Source organism: Protopterus annectens, chromosome 9.part0, assembly GCF_019279795.1.
Source record: "Protopterus annectens isolate FY-2018-M chromosome 9.part0, PAN1.0, whole genome shotgun sequence".
In the NCBI taxonomy this organism is placed as follows: Eukaryota; Metazoa; Chordata; order Ceratodontiformes; family Protopteridae; genus Protopterus; species Protopterus annectens.
Window position 1 is genome coordinate 1,181,785,783 of NC_056743.1, and position 19,032 is coordinate 1,181,804,814.

The 19,032-nt window shown below is 46.2% G+C and overlaps 1 protein-coding gene across 1 annotated transcript in view; it reads right to left on the reverse strand.

The window, feature by feature from the left end:
• Window positions 1-19,032, reverse strand: part of LOC122811913 (ribosomal protein S6 kinase beta-2-like) — a gene marked incomplete in the record, with an annotated part of 1,307,756 nt that overhangs the window by 853,182 nt on the left and 435,542 nt on the right. The window contains 1 exon segment of the mRNA XM_044084073.1: window positions 1,358-1,415. Coding sequence (XP_043940008.1) covers window positions 1,358-1,415 — 58 coding nt within the window.

Consider the following 19,032-nt stretch of genomic DNA (forward strand, 5'->3'; position numbering starts at 1 on the left):
CAATCACTGAATATAATGCTCCCTTTGGTATGTATCTGTCAGGACACATGCAACAAGTGGAATGCCCCCAGAGATACCTTAATAAAAAAATACAAGGCCGAAACAACATGTCCTGTATGGACCGACTCAAAGCCCTGTCACTATACTTGGTATCCCTACAGATTGCTAACTGGTGACCTGTAGCATAGAAGGCATCCTTCGTCCCAATACTGATGGATTTACTGCACATCTGCAAGTCAAATGGCATCAGAAATACTCGGTCTAGGGATCTAAACCTCTTTTGCAACATCAGCAGAACAATTTGGAACAGGTACTTTTCGCACAGGACACTGCTGCTCTGGAACTGACTCCCCATCCAAAAGTTCATCCCTGTTCACATTCAAGCACAACTTCAATCTATGGATGGGAAATAGAAAATTCACCCTAGGACTGCCACCTGTACCACTAATGGACAGGCAGCTCCTAAATGCTTTATTCCGTGTAGGAGTCCCCTCAAATTATCTATGGTAAGGTCTCAGTCATTCTAATTAGGGGTAATATAACTATTGACCATGGGATGGGTAAGCCCAATCTATAACAAAATGGAATAAGTTATTCTGAACACAAAAAAACGGCTAAGCTAGAAATGGCCTGTAAGGGCAGCTAGCCTAGTATTTACCTAGCTATAGAGCTCTTGCTGTCTCTTCAATGACACCCTCCTTATACTCCAATGGCACTTCAGACCAAAACAACATGTTTTAGCTACCTAGGCAAAAAATGTAAAAGTAAGCCTGCGGAAGATGCAGGTACAGAAAAAGCCAATATGCACTGTCTCTAAAGACTCTTGTCAGTCTGGAACCTTTGAACCAATTTAAACCAACAGTTGTGAGTTATGAGTACATTAGTCTTCATCTATATACCATGCAAAATCTAATACAGTCACTTTACAAGCTGGCACTCTCAGGACAACTCTGAAATAAGGTATGTGCACATAATGGGTACTGCTAGCTAAATAAAGTGTAAAGAAAACTGCATTTGATGCAGTAGCTTAGCAGACAAAAATAAACATGCAGCACAACACATGGGAATGGGTCCAAAATACACATATTGACCACAGCTCACCCAAGAGTTTGTGGTTGCAACAAACAAGGTTTGCACTATATGTGCCTTCTGAAAAGGTGCATTTGTATCAAACCTTGCCTCAGAAGAAGTGGATGAAAAGTTCAATTTACAGAGCTGCTACACTAACTTCACAGCCAAATAAGAACCCTGATGTGACAAACCCCTCTTCTTTGCACTGTTAGTAAGTGCTGCAAGAACATCCAGGCAGTCACTACCCAAAGATACTTCACCCTCTCCCATTATATGTTCCACTTACCATGCAGTGTCTTCCATGAAAATGCCTTCTCGTTCTAGCTGCATGAAAAGCTCTCCCCCTGCAAAACAGAAAACACAAACATTAACTAAGTACAACTTGAAAACATATTTCAGCACTACTTACATAACTCAGTTGAGATTTTTTTCTTAAAATGGTCCTAGTGTATACTATGTGAATGAACCAACAGGGATGCTCAAGGATGGTGTTACTAGCAGGACTGGAATTTGACCCTGCAGAATTATAATCTTGTCACTTACGGCCTAGCAGTAACATACTACTGCTGAGCAGCTTAGCTAAGAATCAAGATGCTATGCTGAGAGACATGCCAAGTTACTAATGGTTAATCATGAGCTGAGTAAAGCTGACAGTAAAACTTTCCATTTCAGTAACCCTCCTGAGCAGCCCATGCAAAAATGGACAGCCACTGGGGGTAAACGACACACTCTTGATAGTTATTTTGCCAAGAATATCAAAAATACCTCTAAAACAAGGGGAGGGCATTGGCAGAAGTATATGTTGTGACTTACACAAACAGGAAATTACATATTTAAGTATATCAGGTGTCACTTTTATTTAAAACTAAAGCAAAAATGGTTGTCAGAAGAAGAAAATAAAGTTCTTAAGATGGAAGCAACTTGGAAGCATCCTGACAAGGTGGAAAGAGAAGGAGTTTTAATGATAGGGAAAAACATACTGCAGAAGATGACTGAAGAACTAAAGGAAATATAAAATAAGAAAAACTTACACAGAGAAGGAAATAAGGAACGGCAAGGAAAAAGTAAGTTAAAAAAGGGACTGTTTGTGAGGCTAGAAGTACAAGATGAAAGGGGGCAAGTGAAAGCTGCAGAACACAAAACACATGCATTCTATGAGAGAGATTGGTGGTAAAGTATGGGAAGGAAACTGGTAGGGAATGGGAAATGGGTAGCATGGAAGTGAATAGCTATAAATATCCAAAGTGACAATAAGAAGAAGGGCCTGAACAACATTGGGTAACCTAAGAAAGATGGAAAAGACAAGTAAGAAAAAGCTGAGGCAGAAGGAAGCCATCTCTATAAAGACTGAGCAGAATTCTGGTGCAGAAAGAGAGCTAAAGAGAAAGGGACAGCAGTACTGCAGCAGCTATCATTACACAGCTGTTATCTAGGACAGCATGTACAAAATGCATATACAACAGTAATATGATGCATTCACTTACACCTATGCATCTTTTGACAGGCAGGTTCTTGCTTTGTTTCCAAGCAATTAAGTCCACATTCCCATTAAAGCCCTAGCTCTGCCCTCCAGTTATTCAACCCAAAAGGCAAGGAAATTCCTATTCAAGGATTTGGATTCCTAGAAGTTGCACACCATGAGATTACAAAAAATATAGGGTGGATGGAGGGATGCTGACCTAAAGTCAGAGCTTACACCTTGAAGTAGCACTGAGATGGTGACTAAAACAGAAACACTTTCCAAATACAACAATTCAGGTTTCCAAGGTGATATAATTGTGAAACACATATCTTCAAAACAACTGATCTGAAAGAAGCTCAGGATCTGGAAGTCCTAGTTATAACCTTGGTAGATATACAAGTCAGACCATTTGAACAGGCACAAGCCGAGGGACATCCTGACTTCCTTCCTTCCTTCAGGCAAGGAAGAGAGAGGAGACATTTTTTCCTAAAACCTACTGTTTTACTCATGTAATGCTACAGATGGCCTGTGCACATCCATGATATACATAAAGTACTAATCTGCATTTGAATAATCTAAGAAAAAACTTCAGTAAGTTGGATGCATTGATATCGGAACTTATGTAGACAGTGACCTAACATTTGACCAACATGTGCTCACGGTTGTAACAAAGTCATTCTATACCGCGTACCTTATAAACAAAAGGACAGTGACTAGATCTAGGAATGTCACAACACCCCCTTTATTCAGCCCTCATTAGGCCAGTCATTGAATATACCACCACCTTTGGCATGTACCTGTCTAAACAAATGCAACAAATGAAATACCCACAAAGACACCTTACTAAAAGGATACAAGGCCTAGACAACATGTCCTACATGGACCGACTGAAATAAGAAGTTATGCACTCACCATAATGTTCCATCTGAGTAGGTAAACTTCATTTGTCAGCAAACTATGGGTCTTCGGATCCATATCGGATCCGAGCCGGCAGTTTCCAGCAGCTAAGATCTGAGCTCCAAGCTCCTCCCCTTACCCATAACTCCCTGCCATCCCTTCCTGACCTCAGATCGAGTTTGCCTAAAACAAGGCTTGACATCACAACCTGTCTAGGTAACCGGGTACAAACTACTGTGAAGCAGGAATATCAAAGAACATCCGCAAGGGACAGTGGGGTGGAGGGAGGGACGGTTGCTCACAAATTAAGTTTACCTACTCAGATGTAACGTTATGGCGAGTACATAACTTCTTAATCTGAAGTAGTTAACTTAATTTGTGCATCAACCTATGGGACAGAGTCCCCAGCTACCTGAACCTTGGGAGGCCCTCAAGGAAGGATGTTCCGGAGCACTGTGGAGCCAAAGGATGCTCTCCCTCTGAAAACCAGATCTAACTTGTAGTGGTTTATAAAAGTGTGAGATGAGGCCCACGTGGCAGCCGAGCAAATGCCATCTAACGAAACTCTAGCCCGAAAAGCAGCAGAGGTAGAAACGGACCGAGTTGAATGGGCATGGACTCCCTGAGGAGTAGGCCTGCCAGAACTCTCATAAGCCAAGAGAATACACTGAGAAACCCATCTGGATAGTGTGACTTTAGAAATAGCTTTCCCCAAACTGGATTTAGCAAAGGACACAAATAACTGATCAGAACGTCTATGACCGGCTGTCCTGTGCAGATAAAATCTCAACTGTCTGTGTACATCCAAAGAGTGTAACTTGTATTCGGCCTAATTTTGGTAGTTGGGAAAGAAGACCGGCAAATTAATAGCCTGATTAATACTAGCTTCGGAAGCAATTTTGTGGAGAAAAGAGGGACTGGTCCTGAGGAATACCCTATCCTTATGGAAAATCAAGTACGGAGGTTTGGCACAAAGGGCTTGAAGCTCCAAAACCCTTTTTGCCAATTTGCCGACATAATAATGACAAGGAAGGCTGTTTTCCACGATAAGAACTTGAGATCTACCGAGGCAGCAGGCTCAAAGGGAGAAGCTGTTAAGGCCTGGAGCACCAGCGATAAGTCCCAAGGAGGGATCACATCTTTCACTGGAGGTCTTAGTAGGAAGGTGCCTTTTAAGAAGGCCTCACATAATCTGGATGAAGTTAGAGGACCAAGATCACATCCAATGTGGTAATGAGCGATAGTCGCCAACTGTACTTTGACTGTGGAAGAGCTAGCCCCTTTATCAAACAGCCCCGACAGAAAATCCAGCAAAGCTGTGAAAGGATCCAGGTTCTGATGTTCAGCCCAAATAGAAAAACGTTTCCATTTGCTATGATAAACTTTCCTAGAAGACGGCTTATGGGCAGCCACTAGGATCGCTATGACCTGGGAAGAGATACTGGGAGTCCGAACTAACAGTGGAACTGGATCAACCAAGCTGCCAGCTTGAGGTTGTCCAGGTTCGGGGTTGGTAGGCCCAGGGGGTGAGATATGAGATCCGGAAAGGGATCTAGAATCCAGGGAGGATTCACTAGATGAGACCACAGATAAGGGAACCATGCCTGACGAGGCCAGAATGGGGCAATGAGGATTATTGTGCACCCCAACCGTCTGGCTTTCTGCAAAAATTTGAGCATCAGGGGAAGAGGCGGATAAGCATAAAGAAGACCGGGAGGCCAAGCATGCACCAGAGCGTCTCTTGGGGATTCCTGGGATGGGGGAATTAGAGTGAAGTAGGTGTCACACCGTGTTTGAAGGAGAGGCGAAAAGATCGCAACAAGGTTAACCCCATTTGGAGAAGATCTGCTTCACTACTTTGGGATTCAGAGACCACTCGTATGGGGAAAGGATGGTGTGACTCAGTCTGTCCAATAGGATGTTGGACCAACCCGGAATGTGCATCGCTACGAGAAAGCGGTTGGTGGAAATCGCCCATTCCCAAACTCTCATGGCCTCTCGACAAAGTGGGTAGGACCTGGTTCCCCCCTGTTTGTTGATGTACCAAACGACGGACATGTTGTCCGTCTGGATCACAATCGTCCCGACGGGAAGAAGGCTCTGAAGTGCTTACAATGCCAACAGCACAGCCCTCATCTCCAGGACACTGATATGCAGCGAGGTCTCCGTCTGGTTCCACGTGCCTTGGACGGTCCTGCCGCAACAATGCCCCCCCCCCCACCCGAGGCGAGAGGCGTCCGTGGTCATCATGGCTAGGGGAGGGGACATAGAAAAGGGGCGCCCCTTTAGGAGGTCCGGAGACTGGAGCCACCACAAGAGGGCACTCCTGCAAACCCTGCTGAGAGGGACAGGATAGCTTAGGGGAAAGCGTAGGAAGGACCATTGGACTTGGAGTGTCCATTGCAGAATTCTCATATTCAGGCGCGCCATGGGGAGGAGACTGATGGTAGCAGCCATCAAGCCTAGGGCCCTCAGGACTAGTTGCGCCGGAGGGTTCGGACAATAAAGAATGGCCTGCGCATGTAGTTTTAGGGATCGCAACCAGTCCGGAGTTAAGAAAACTAAGAGCTGGTTTGTGTCTACCCTGGCTCCGATAAAATCTATGACCTGAGTTGGGAGCAGGGAGGACTTCCCAGTGTGAATTGTGATCCCCAGCCGGGGAGCTAAGTGAAGGAAGAAATTCCTGGCTGTGCAGAGTAGATGCCATGTGGGGGTGGTCAGGAGCCAGTCGTCCAGGTACGGAAAGACCTGAATTCCCTGGAGTCTCAGGTGGGCCGCTACTACCGCTAACACCTTGGTGAGCACCCTGGGGGCTGTGGTGAGACCAAAGGGGAGGACCCTGAACTGATAGTGACTGGCTCCTAGCCGGTAGCGGAGGAACCTCCTGGATCGTCTGTCCATTAAGATGTGGTAGTACGCATCATTGAGATCTATGGAGCACATCCAGTCGTTCTCCTGCAAGAGGGGGAGAATGGATTGAAGAGTGACCATCCAGAACTTTTCTTTGGCTATTGCCAGGTTTAGTAGGGATAAGTCGAGGATAGGCCTCAAGTCTCCCTCTTTTTTGGCACCAAGAAGAACCTGGAGTAAAAGCCCAATCCATACTGGTCTGGGGGGACGTGCTGGACCGCTCCTTTTTCTAACAGCTGCCGAATTTGTGTAGCTGCGTCCTCCCTCTGATTGGGTGGGACATCGGGGAGGAATCTGGGTCTGAGAGGGGGACGGAGAAAAGGAATCTCATAGCCTCTGGATATAACCCGAAGCACCCAGCGGTCTGTCGTGATGGACTCCCAAGCTGCCAGGTGCTTCGAGAAACGTCCCCCCCCCCCAACTGCCTCCAGAGTGGAGCAATCGGGTAACCCCTCAGGGTTGCTGTGTGGGCTAATCAGAGAAAGGTTCTCTGGACCCAAAGTTCTTCGGACCCCTCTGCCTCTAGGGCGGCTTCCACCCTGTCCTCCTCTGCCTCTGAAGGACGGGGAGTCCGGAGCAAAACGGGATTGCTGAGACTTTCGGAACCACATCTTCTTCTGTCCCTTTTGGTTCTTCAAGAAAGACCTCTGGGGAGCAGAGAAGTGGACTCCGACAGCAGACAACATCTTCCCATATTTCTCGCTCTGGACCAAGGTATCGCGTACAGTCTTGCCAAAAAGGGCAGAGCCATCAAACAGGGCATTTGCAAATGACGCCTTGAAGGGTTCCACAAAATCACAGTGGTGGAGCCAGGCCTGTCGCCTTAGAACGACGCCCGCTCTGCTAGCTCTAGCGGCCCCTTCCATAGCATGGGACAGCAGCCACATAGAGGTATTGGAAATCAACCTGAGAGTGGCCATTCATGTAGAGTACAACTGTTTGTCCTCTGCCGACATGGACTCTGGGGGCAACTCAGCATATTCTTTGATAAGATCCCGCTGGAGCTGTATGACATGTGCCATGTAGTTCAGCGACCTTATGGAGAAGGTGGCTGATGCAAACATCCGCTTCCCCAAACGGTCCATCGCCTGGGACTCTGTCAGGGGGATGGACCGAGGGACTCTCTTGGGCCAGTTCCCTCTTGGTGGCCGCCGCCACCAACATGGCATCTACAGGGGTTCCCTTGCTCCAATGAGACCTGTCCGAAGGCGGGCTGAGAATTCTGTCAGGCCTCTTAGGGACGGGCTCCACAGTGTCCGGCTCCTTCCAGGCCCTGGTAGTGATCAATTCTACCAGGGGATTGGCCGGAGGGGACACCCAAGAGGTAGACGGGCCTGCTTCAAACGCCTCCAAGAACACGGACTCATCAGAGGTAGGCTTTGGGGCAGACCACCCCCCCCCCCGAGCCTGAGCATCTCCATGATGTCTCCAAATGAGACATCTTCGGGGGGTGATCTTGGGGAGCCTTCCTCTTCTTCCAAGTCAGTGTCCTCAGTCAAGGACTCGGGGGAGTCCAAGTGCCTCCTCTTGCACTTGCACTTGTGAGGGACCTCCTCATAGGGGCTGTCTGAGGAGGCCTCACCAGCCACATCTTGTTCCAACAAGGGAACTATCTGGGACGTCTGAGCAGGCTGTCCCTGGGGCCGGGTGATGGAAGTCGGACCCATCTGCGAGGGAGTGTAGGGTGGAGCCGTAGCTAAGGCCGGGGGCCTGGATTCCATCGACAGAACCCTCTCTACCACGTCGAATGCTGAAGGAGAGACACTCCCCCTAGGATCCGAGAGCCGACTCTACCTCGGATCCGACGGGCAGATTGGGGCCGGAGCCAAAGCCAACGGATCCGAAGGGCCAGTACAGTATGCCCCGACCTAGTCGGAGCCGAAGGCACACTGACAGCCTCGGATCTGAAGCTCAGCTCTCGGCTCTGAGAGCCCGGATCCGTAGAAAAGGGACCCGACAGACTCGAGGGTACTGTCGGCGCCGAAGTACCCGAGACTACCGGCACCGACACCCCCCCCCCGCTCCGAAGACCCCGAACCCGGAAAGTGGGTCGGGGAAGGAGCTATTGGGGCGAAAATGGGGGTCGAGCTCTGCCCCGGAGGGGGGGGGGCAGGAGCACTCCCATCTGCAGCTGGGCCTGGAGGAACCTTCTCATCATCCGGTCTAAGTCTGCATCCGTTGGGCTTCTGGTCGACCTGGAAGAGGCCCCCGAGGCGGGATGGGAGTGCCGCCTCGAGGGAGATCGGGTCTCCTCCTCCTCCAGCCCCGGCAAAAAGCTGGGAGAACAGAGCTGAGAAGGAGAAGGCCCGGCCGTCCCAGGGGGAGAGACCCAGTTGGCAGGCGGGGCCAATACAGAGGCCTCGGCTCGCCACTTGTGTTTCTCGCGGCGCTTCTCCCTCCTAGCTTTCCTATCCTCCTGGCCCGAAGAGAGAGGTTGAGTCCCGGCCAGAGGAAGGGAAGGGTCCGTGGATGCTGCCGCAACGGAAGGGCCGGAGGACGGAGCCGAGTCCGGGGGCAGGAGTCCCGCCAGAATCAGCTTCGACCTCCAGTCCCTGACAGCCCTGGGGTTGAACGCTGCACAAATAGTACAGCCAGAAGAAAGGTGTTCAACCCCAAGGCATAAAATGCACAGAGTGTGGCCGTCAGCTGGGGAAAGCTTATGGCCACACTCGGTACATTTAGAAAAGAATGTCTTTGAGGCCTCAGACATTTTAACTAAACCCAAGCACTAGGCCCCAAGACCACACACACAACACACCCTAACACTCTAGAAAAAAAAAACAAGGGGGAGGGAACCTAAAACCCAAGGGAACACTCTAAACTAAAACTAAAACTAAACTAGTTCCACACTCAAAAAATCACCCAACTTAAGAAAAAGGACAAGATTTTTCTCACAGAAAAACACTAGAAACTCGAACGCTCAAGATCAAGCTGCTGTTCAAACCACGGCAAACTAGATCTGAGGTCAGGAAGGGATGGCAGGGAGTTATGGGTAAGGGGGAGGAGCTTGGATCTTAGCTGCTGGAAACTGCCGGCTCGGATCCGATATGGATCCGAAGACCCATAGGTTGATGCACAAATGAAGTTAACTACTTCAGATGCCCTGTTACTATACTTAGTACTCTATAGACTGCTAAGAGGTGAACCATGCTTGTATACAAGCATCTTCCAACCCATTACTGATGGATTTACTGCACATTAGCAGGTCAAATGGCATCAGAAATACTTGGTCTAGGGACACAGATGAATCCATGTGGAAAGTGGTCATGTCCTTACGAAAGATCAAGAAAGGTGGTTAGATCAGTACAGCCTACAGCTCTGACACCTTTTTAGCCAAGATCAATGTCCTCCAAAACAGTTGTCTATGACAGAAACACTAGATTTGCAAAATGGACTAGTTCAAAGAAAGGAAGGGTTACCTTGTTAAACATTAAACTGAGATCTCATGGAGGGGCAGAATCTCTAACTGGAAGCTACAGCAAGAATGCAACCTTAGGAAAAGTCTTGCAAAACCTTAAGGATACCAAGGAATGCCCATCCACTTCTTCACATAGGGTATTCTGAGAGACGAAAACTAATGATGGCGGAGTAACGCAGCCCAAGCCAAAGAAAACGGAAAAGATTGTGTAAGCCTATGGCTGGCCATACTCTATGCTGTACAGTGAATTTTTACCACCATCCAGTGTGAAGACCATTCCAATTTATCCACATACATATTCTAGTCAGAAGGTTTTACTGACGTTCTCATAGTGATGCATACCTCTGAAGAGAGCTCTGGCTGGGAGGACAGCATTATTACATCCGGCTGAGCTTGGAGCAACTTGAGGACCGAATTTGTCACTGTTTACAAAACTCATGGTTGCATGGGCCTCTCTGCAACAGCACTCAGGACTACGGCTAAAGCTGTGTGACAAGAAATGAGCTACTACAAACACAGATGCCATTTTCTTGTCTCTCTGTGTAAGAGTACAGAGATCAGGGATATTAACATAAATTCACACAGAGGACATTTGGGATATTCAGTTGCCAAGGCTTCCTGAAAAGAACTTTTCCTGTGAAGGAGAGAAAAGACAACCTCACATTTGGCAATAGCCAGAGAAGTAACAAGGTCCCAAAACAGATGTCCTCAATTCTGGAACAATTTGTTGAAGACTGATTCTGAGACACAAAAATAGAACTCTGCCATTTGGACTTAACTTGGCTCCCAGTGTTTCACAAATTACACTGGTACTATGAATGAACTCATCTACTAGGTGAACTACCTTGCCTAGTTGGTGGCTGGCTGTCAAGCAGTTTGAAATGCACACACTCTCCCACATCCTAATCTCCTCCCTGCAGAGCTTGTAGGATCCCATAACAAACTGTCTGCTGAAATGTGCTGCAGGGGCATTAGTATTTCCTTCACCTTCAGGGAATTTATATGAAGCAATATTTCTTTCTGGGAACAAAGACCATAAAAAAGTGGTGTGACAAGCAAGCTCTTCAACCCTAAAGGGAGATGTCAATGGTGAGACTTGCCACAACTGCGTTTCACAGCACAGGCTAGACTGCCCATACATGTCAAGCAGAGCTTATCTTCAGCCCTCTTCAAAAGGAATCTTGATTCAGTCACCCTGCTAGACAGGGGTCAAGGAAAGTAAATACTGTGGAAGAAATAGCCAGGGAATTGTTATGGCTAGGCTTGTATAGGCCCTAGGGTCGATAGCCTAGTACCAACCTATGAACACATTAGTATGTACACAAGTTCTATTGATAAAACATTAAACCAAAACATGCCGTGGAGAGTTAGATAAAAGCATTCAGGTTCTGTGGGTCCAACATCCACTGAACATTTAGGTACTACTAAAGAAACCTGCACATGCAGTTGAGCTAGGAGTACCATGGGGACTGATGCTGTCATGTGTTTCAGTAACAGCTACAAGGACAAAAAGAAAACTCTCCAGGAAGCCAGTAGATGCAGCACTTTCAGATGAATGACTGAAATAGGACAGCAGGAAAATGGTCTTCATGAACAAAGTACTGAAGTGACAACCCAGAAAAAGTATAGACTGACTGTGGTGGACTTTGGCCTGCTGTGGTTCACTGTGATTCCTTACCAGACGAAGCGGCAAACCGTTTGATCCACTGCCCTGACCACACAAAGAATAGAGCAAACACCAAGGAATCACTCATCCAGATATGGAATTACAGTCTATATCAGCTTATCGAAACTGAGAATAGCGAATGCTCTTTGATGGAACCCTAAACGTCGAACAACCTAAACGTCGAAGACACGAAACAGCGATTTTATTCCGGGGGAAAAAAAAATCGATGGGCCATATTCGGGAGTTTGCAATTTCCTCCACTGTGGTGCGATCTCGGAGTTGCTATATTTAAGTATGGGGGGGTGTGGGGGGGCAAAGCCCTTCACTTTATGTTGTGTTTTCATTTTTTTTTTTTTTTTTTTTTTTTTTTTTAATTCTTGCGGAACAGCGATTTTGTTTTCCTCGAGGAAAAATCACTGTTCTGTGTCTTCAATATTTAGGATTTTCGACGTTTAGGGTTTGATCAAAGAGCGTTCAATCTTTCCAGCTTTTGATAAGCTGATATAGACCCATGGAATTACATAAAGGTGGGCTGCCACCACCAAATGCAGTAGGTGAACACACTGGAGGCCAAGTAAAGTTTAAATAGCAGGATTCTGCATTGAACATGATCTTCCCTGAAAATGTAAGAACTTCCAATCTCTCCTCCGGATCTTGGTGTAAAAGTACACATCTTGGAGGTCCACTGAACACATTCAGTCTCTTCTGCTGAATAATGCCATGATGGAGAGGGGGGATGACCAAACTGACTTTTACATAGGGAAGAGATTCACTGAGATACCTCAAATCTGAAAACTAGTACCATTTCACATTTCCCTGCAGCCACAGAACCTTTAACACTGAATAGTGCCAGCAGGTTTTTGGTGATGAAATGGGATAGCTTTTTGAAGATGCTTTAAGCCTCCAAGCAGGTGGTCAGCTTCTGTTTTTACTGACATTGGTCTGAGTCAAGAAAATGTTTCCCCAACAGGGTACTTAAGCTTTGTAGAAGACTTTGGTTCTGGATTCGGAATGAATATCTCAGGAGTCGGCCGACCGGCACTTGCGAACTGCTTTTGCTTTGGGCACCGCGTGGCAAGAAAGACTGAAGAAAATGGCATCGGCTGCATCTTATATACCCCTGCCGCACTGATGTCAGGGAGGAGGCGACAGCAACCGACGCTGGACCAAGACTTTGGAACTCAGGTCGACTTGGGAACCTCCTGACGGCAGGATAACCCACGTGTAATGACTGCAGCAGTGTAACACGATGAACATCAGAAAGTTTGCCCATAGTCTAGCTTACAATAGATGTTATTCCTCTGAAAGCAGGAAGGTTCTGAACCAAAGTCCTAAGCCCTGGCCTAGTACATGCTGTTGCTCTTGTCACTAGTGATACCAAAACTATTGTTGCTTACAGGACAAAGAAAGTCTCTACTAGAGCACAGGAAAGGTTTCCATCAGTGAAGGGAAGGACCTTCTGCAGCAAACAAGAATGGGATTCCTACATAGCCGTTATGTATTCATCTATTTCAGATCCAAAATGTAGTGTAGCCTCAGTGTCCTCACTAAAATGCATCAAGCACAACTAAGTGCACTACTGCACTATAATGCCAGATCCTGACCCGAGCTCCCTACATCTACTGTGCTGCATGCCACCAGTGCCATATATGACCTCACAATTGAAACTGTGGTCACTTCTGTCTTAAGTCCTACTTTTCCACACTATTTGGAAAAAAGAAGTTATGTACTCACCATAACGTTCCATCTGAGCAGTTGTACATCATTGGTCTTCAACCTGTGGGAATACGGATCCGTGTCAGATCTCAGCCGGCAAAGATTGCTAGCATCAGCTCTGAGCTCCAGACTCCTCCCTTTACCCATAATCCACCTCCCTTACCTTCCATCCCCAGATCGGGTTTGCTGAACTTACACTTATAACCCGACCTGATGACATACTTGTGACCTATACTTACAGCCCACAGGCTGAAAGCACAGTTGTATACGCTTACCATAAATGAAGATGTTCGAGTGTATTCACTGTTGCAGTCATTACATTTGGGGTAATCTGCTGGCAGGTTGCACTCAGTCGGCCTGAATTCCAAAGTCTTGGGTCCTGTCGGTTGCTGTCTTCTCTTCAATGGCGTCAGGTCGTCAGGGGTATAAAACAAGCACCCGACGCCATTTTCTTTAGTTCTTCTTGCCCCCAATGTCAGGTGCCCCCAAAAAGGTAGCAATATTCTAAATATTTATATACATAGATATATATATATATATATATATAGCATGCATCAATATAAACTTTACCTTCATCTACAAGCAAATACACCACATAGGTTGTAGAAGATAGAGAAGGAAAAACAAACTGTAGAATGACAGGGGGATGGCGGGAGGGTAACCTGGACTGCAACAGTGAATACACTCGAACATCTACATTTATGGTAAGTGTACACAACTGTACTATGTTCTTCATGTATCACTGTTGCAGTCATTACATTTGGGTAGAATCCCAAAGTTATGGTTGGGAGGCTGGAGCTAAACAGCATTAGGTGAGGCTATAAGGCCCTGCAGCACTGCAGTGGCAAAGCCTGCCCTGGACTTAGAGTAGAGAGGCAAATGGTAATGCTTTGTAACGGTGTGAACAGAACTCCAAGTAGCAGCCTCTAGAATGTCCTTGGTTGGTACTCCTTGACAAAGGCTGCTGAAGTAGCTGCAGCCCTGGTGGAGTGAGACCTAATGCCCTTGGGCACAGGTTTGCCATGGTGTAAGTGGCAGAAACGGATGCAATGGCTTATTCACTTTAAAATTGTCTGCTTTGAAATAGCCTTTCCTTCTGATCCTGCAGCATATGACACTAGTAATTGCTCAGTTTTTCTTAGAGCTTTAGTCCTGCTCAAGTAGAATCTTAGCTGTCTGTGCACGACCAAGGAATGCAGAATTCCCTCTCCCTTGCTCTGAGAATTTGGATAAAAAGTTGGCAGATGAATTGTTTGGTTAACAGCCACACTGGAAACGACCCTAGGCATAAAAGTAGGATTTGTCCTCGGAGACACCCTGTCTGGGTAAAATATGATAAAAGGCTCTACAGCCATGAGTGCCTGTAGCTCTGAAACTCTTCTTGCTGAAGTAATTGCTAGTAGCAGAGCTGTCTTCCATGATAGGAACTTTATATCAGCAGTAGCAGCTGGTTCAAATGGAGCCAGGGTAAGCTTTTCCAACACATAATTGAGGTCCCATGCAGGTAGTGGTGATCTTCTAAGAGGCCTTAAATTTTTGGCTCCTCTAAGATACTGCTTTAGTAAAGGATGAGAAAAGATTGGTGGCTCTGTATTGTAATGAGCTGAAATGGCAGAGGCATAGATTTTGACAGATGAAAAAGATAGGCCTTTGTCAAGCATCTCAGTTAAGTATTGTAATATCTGAGGAATATGCGGTTCTGCTGTATCAGTTCCTTGTGTTTGATTCCAAGCACAGAATCTCTTCCATTTGTCAGCATAAGATTTTCTAGTACTAGGCCTTCTGGCTTCCAAAATGACATCCATCACAGCTTTACTGAGAGGTGTCGTCTGTATAATTACAGGATTAGCCATGCTGCCAGGTTCAGAGTCTGTAGATGATTGTGCAGGATCTGATTGTTTTGCTGGGACAGTAGTTGTGGTTTTTGAGGCAAGGTCCATGCGGTGACATGTTGAGACATGTTCCTTAGGATTGGGTACCAGTATTGGCGAGGCCATTCTGGGGCAATTAATATCATCTTTGGCTTCTCTTGTCTGACTTTTAGGAGGACCTTGGGTAGAAGAGGCAGAGGAAGAAAGGAGTAAACCGATAGGTTTTTCCAACTGAAGGATAGGATGTCCACTTTCCATGCTTGTCTGTGATAAGTCCTTGTGCAGAAACTTTTCAGTTTATAATTTTGAGGAGAGGCAAATAGGTCTATGTCTGTGCTCCCCCATTTTTCTGCTATCATGCTGAAGACTTGTGGCTTTAGTTTCCACTCGTGAGGATCCATAAGGTTTCTGCTTAAATCATCTGCCAGTGTGTTTTGTTTTCCTGGCACTATTGAGCTTGAAGAATTATTTGGTAGGTCAGAGCTGTGTCCCACAGTGCCATGGCTAATCTTCAAAGGGGGTATGAGTGTGTGCCCCCTTGCTTGTTTATATACCACATGACTGTGGTGTTGTCCATCTTTATCAGTAGTTGTCCTGGATGAATTAAGTCCTTGAAGGCTGTTAGGGCATTTTGAACAGCTAGCATCTCTTTCTGGTTGATATGTAGATGCATTTAATTTGGTGCCCATATGCCCCGAGTGCATCTTCCTGCCATGTGGGCCCCCCAGGCATAATCTGATGCATCTGTTAAGATTTGGCTGGCAGGGGGGGAGAATGAAGGGCCGTCCCATGTTTTGGTGACAGGCCTTTGCTCACCATAGAAACTCCTGCTGCAGGCAGGGGATGAAAGGAATCTTTGTTTCCAGACTGTGTGAATGTTGACTCCATAAACCTTTTAGGTATCATTGAAGTTTCCTCATATGCAGTCTTGCATATGGAAATAGTAGGATGCAGGATGCCATGAAGCCCAGAGCCTGCAGAATTTGTCTTGCAGAACACTGGGTTTTTGTTGCCATCAGTTTGAAGTAAGTAGTCAGTTGCCTTTGTTTGTCTGGCATGAGGAAAGCCATCTGGGCAGTTGTATTCAAGCTTGCACCCAGGCATGTTATCTTTTGAGAGGGTAACAGTTGTGATTTCTTTTCGTTTATTGTGTACCCTAGGCATGGTAGAAGCCTTTTCACAAATGCCAGGTTTCGTAGAAGAGTGTCCTTGTTCTCTGCTTGAATGAGACAGTCATCCAATTAAGGATATATTTGAATACTTCTTTGCCTGCAAAATACAATTACTGGTGCCAGGCACTTTGTAAAGACCCTGGGCGCAGTAGATAAGCCAAAGGGCAGTGCAGAGAATTCGTAATGCAGTAAGCCAGTCTTGAATCTGAGGTATCTTCTGCACGACTGTCTTACTGGAACATGCAGGTATGCCTCTTTTAGGTCTAAAGTCACCAGCCAAGCATTCTTGCCCAGCATGGGAAGAAGCTGTTGCAGAGTGAGCATTTTGAATTTTGGAATGTCCAGGTATGTGTTCAAAATCGATAAATCCAGTAGTCCGACAGGCCTTGTCCTTTCTGGGTACTAAGAACTGTCTTGAATAAAAACCTTGTCCTTTTTCCTGTTCTGGTACTGTCTGAATGGCCCCCATATCCATGAGGGACGTAATCTGTTTCTGTGCCTCTGCCCATTGGATTTATGGCAGATCTGGCCAACCATTTGTCATTGGCAGAGTGTGGAAATGGAATCTGTATCCCTGTGATACGATATTTAGTACCCACTTGTCCTGGGTTATTAACTGCCAATTTTGAGCAAAAAGTGCTAATTTTCTCCCTATGGGTGCTGCCAAAAGATAAGTGCTTGGTGTAGGCAGAGGGAAGTCTTTGGGATTGCTTTCTGTAGGTTTGCACTTTATCTCCTCCAGATTTGGAGGCGGATGCGCACCACTGCTTTGACCTGTATGAGTCTTGAGCCTGGTACCTGGAACCCTTGGGGCGTCTAGATTTGCTCCTTTGAGCTCTGTCTGACACAGGAAAGGACCAACTTTTTGTAGGCCAGTGTCTACTAAATCTAGATGGCTGCACTTGTAAGAAATCTTTAACAGTTTGCATAGACTTAGCTTTGTCTTCCATTTTCTTTAAAACCACTTCTGCCTTAATACCAAACAGAGAATCATGCTGTAAAGGTGTATCTAGCAATTTAGCTGTAACATGATCAGGCAAATTTTGTTCCTTTAACCAGGCATGCCTCCTAATCACAGATCCAGTAACTGCGGCCCTGCAGGAGGCCTCTAAAGAATCAAAACCACATTGCAAAGTATGCTTTCCAACTTGTTCAGCTGCATGCAATAATTCCTGCAATTCCTTATTTTCTGCACATTCTGAAATCAACATCATTTTCTGTTTCAGCAATCCCCTAACATGTTGTTGGTACTTAAGCATATGAAATTGACAGTTTAAGGCCAAGGTTGCAGATGTATAGACCTTTTTTCCCATCTGCCCAGTGCCCTTGAATCTCTGTCGGAGGGGGTAGGGTTTTTTGCTGTTTAGGCCTTAACTCCCTTTGGACCCTGTGAAATAGCTTCAGGATCAGCAGCAGGGTTTCTAAATAAAAATTTATGAGAGTCAGGGACCCTGTAACACCTGTCTGGCTTACTGGGAGCTGGAGGTAAGGAGTCAGGGGTCAGGCTCGACTCCGAAAACACATCATCCACAATGTCTAAAACAGGGGGAATGGCTAAAGGCGTGTGCTGAGGGAGAAGGAGGAAATCCCTGAGCCTCTTTTTTTCTGAGAAGTCTTGACTCTCCCAGTGAAAATGCTCTCTCAAAGCATGCAAGGTTTCTCCAAATGAATAATCCTCAGGAGAAGATGCAGATGGAACAGACTCCTCAGCATCAGAATCCTCATAGGGAGGTAAAGATAATTCCTGATCAGAAGAGGAATTAGAAGAAATAGAAACCTGATCTGAAGATTCATAGTCAGTGTCTTGCCTAGGCCTCTTATCTGGAGGGGGATGGGTACCCCTGATCAAGGTAATAAGGTCTTCAGCCATTTTGATCATCTGTTTTGTAGGCATAGAAGCCTGTGCATGTGGCTCATGCATCGTTTTTTAGTTTTAGGGGGTGTCTTTGCCTTGGTTTTGCAGCTTTCGTTGGTTTGATATAAAAATGTTGAGGTCTGAATACACCCTCAGAAGCTGGTGCCTGCTCAGCGGCTACGGACCCATCTGTGGGAGACACATCCGTCGGTCCAATATCTTGAGTATCTTGCAGCATGCCAGACTCCACATGGGTGTCGGTAGAGGCCTACGACTTGAAGGTAGCGGGTATCAGGGTCTGCGAAAGCGCCTTACTGAGTACTGGCGAACCAGCGACTGGCTTAGGAGAAGCTTCGTCGCCGGTTATGGATCTCGACTGCCTTTCTCTGTCCTTTTCTTTGCGTTTTTTATGTACTCCGGTAGTCTGATTGCTATCCGACGACAATCTGGGTAGTTAAATCTGTTTCCAAAATACTTAGATGCAAAAATATACCGACGCTTAATAGTGCATTGGTTAAATCTAGTACAAAACAGACAGCCAGGCGCGTTGTGATCAGGGCCTAGGCAAGGAATACAGTATAAATGGAAATCCTTATGAGGTATTTGCTTCCCACAAGTAATACAATTATTAACTTTTTCTGACATCGGTAAAAAGCAAGAAAAAAGTTTCCCCAATGGGGTACTTAGCTTTAGTGAAGACTTCGGTTCTGAAACTCAAACTCGAATATTTCAGTAGTCGGCCGACCGGTACTTGCGAAATGCTTCTGCTTCGGGCACCACGTGGCAAGAAAAGACTAAAAAAAAATGGCGTCGGCTGCATGTTTTATACCCCTGATGACCTGACGTCATGGAAGAGAAGACAGCAACCAACGCAGGACCCAAGACTTTGGGATTCAGGCCGACTGAGGGCAACCTGCCAGCAGAATACCCCAAATGTAATGACTGCAAAGTACAGTTTTGTACCTACCATAAATGTAGATGTCCGATAGGTATG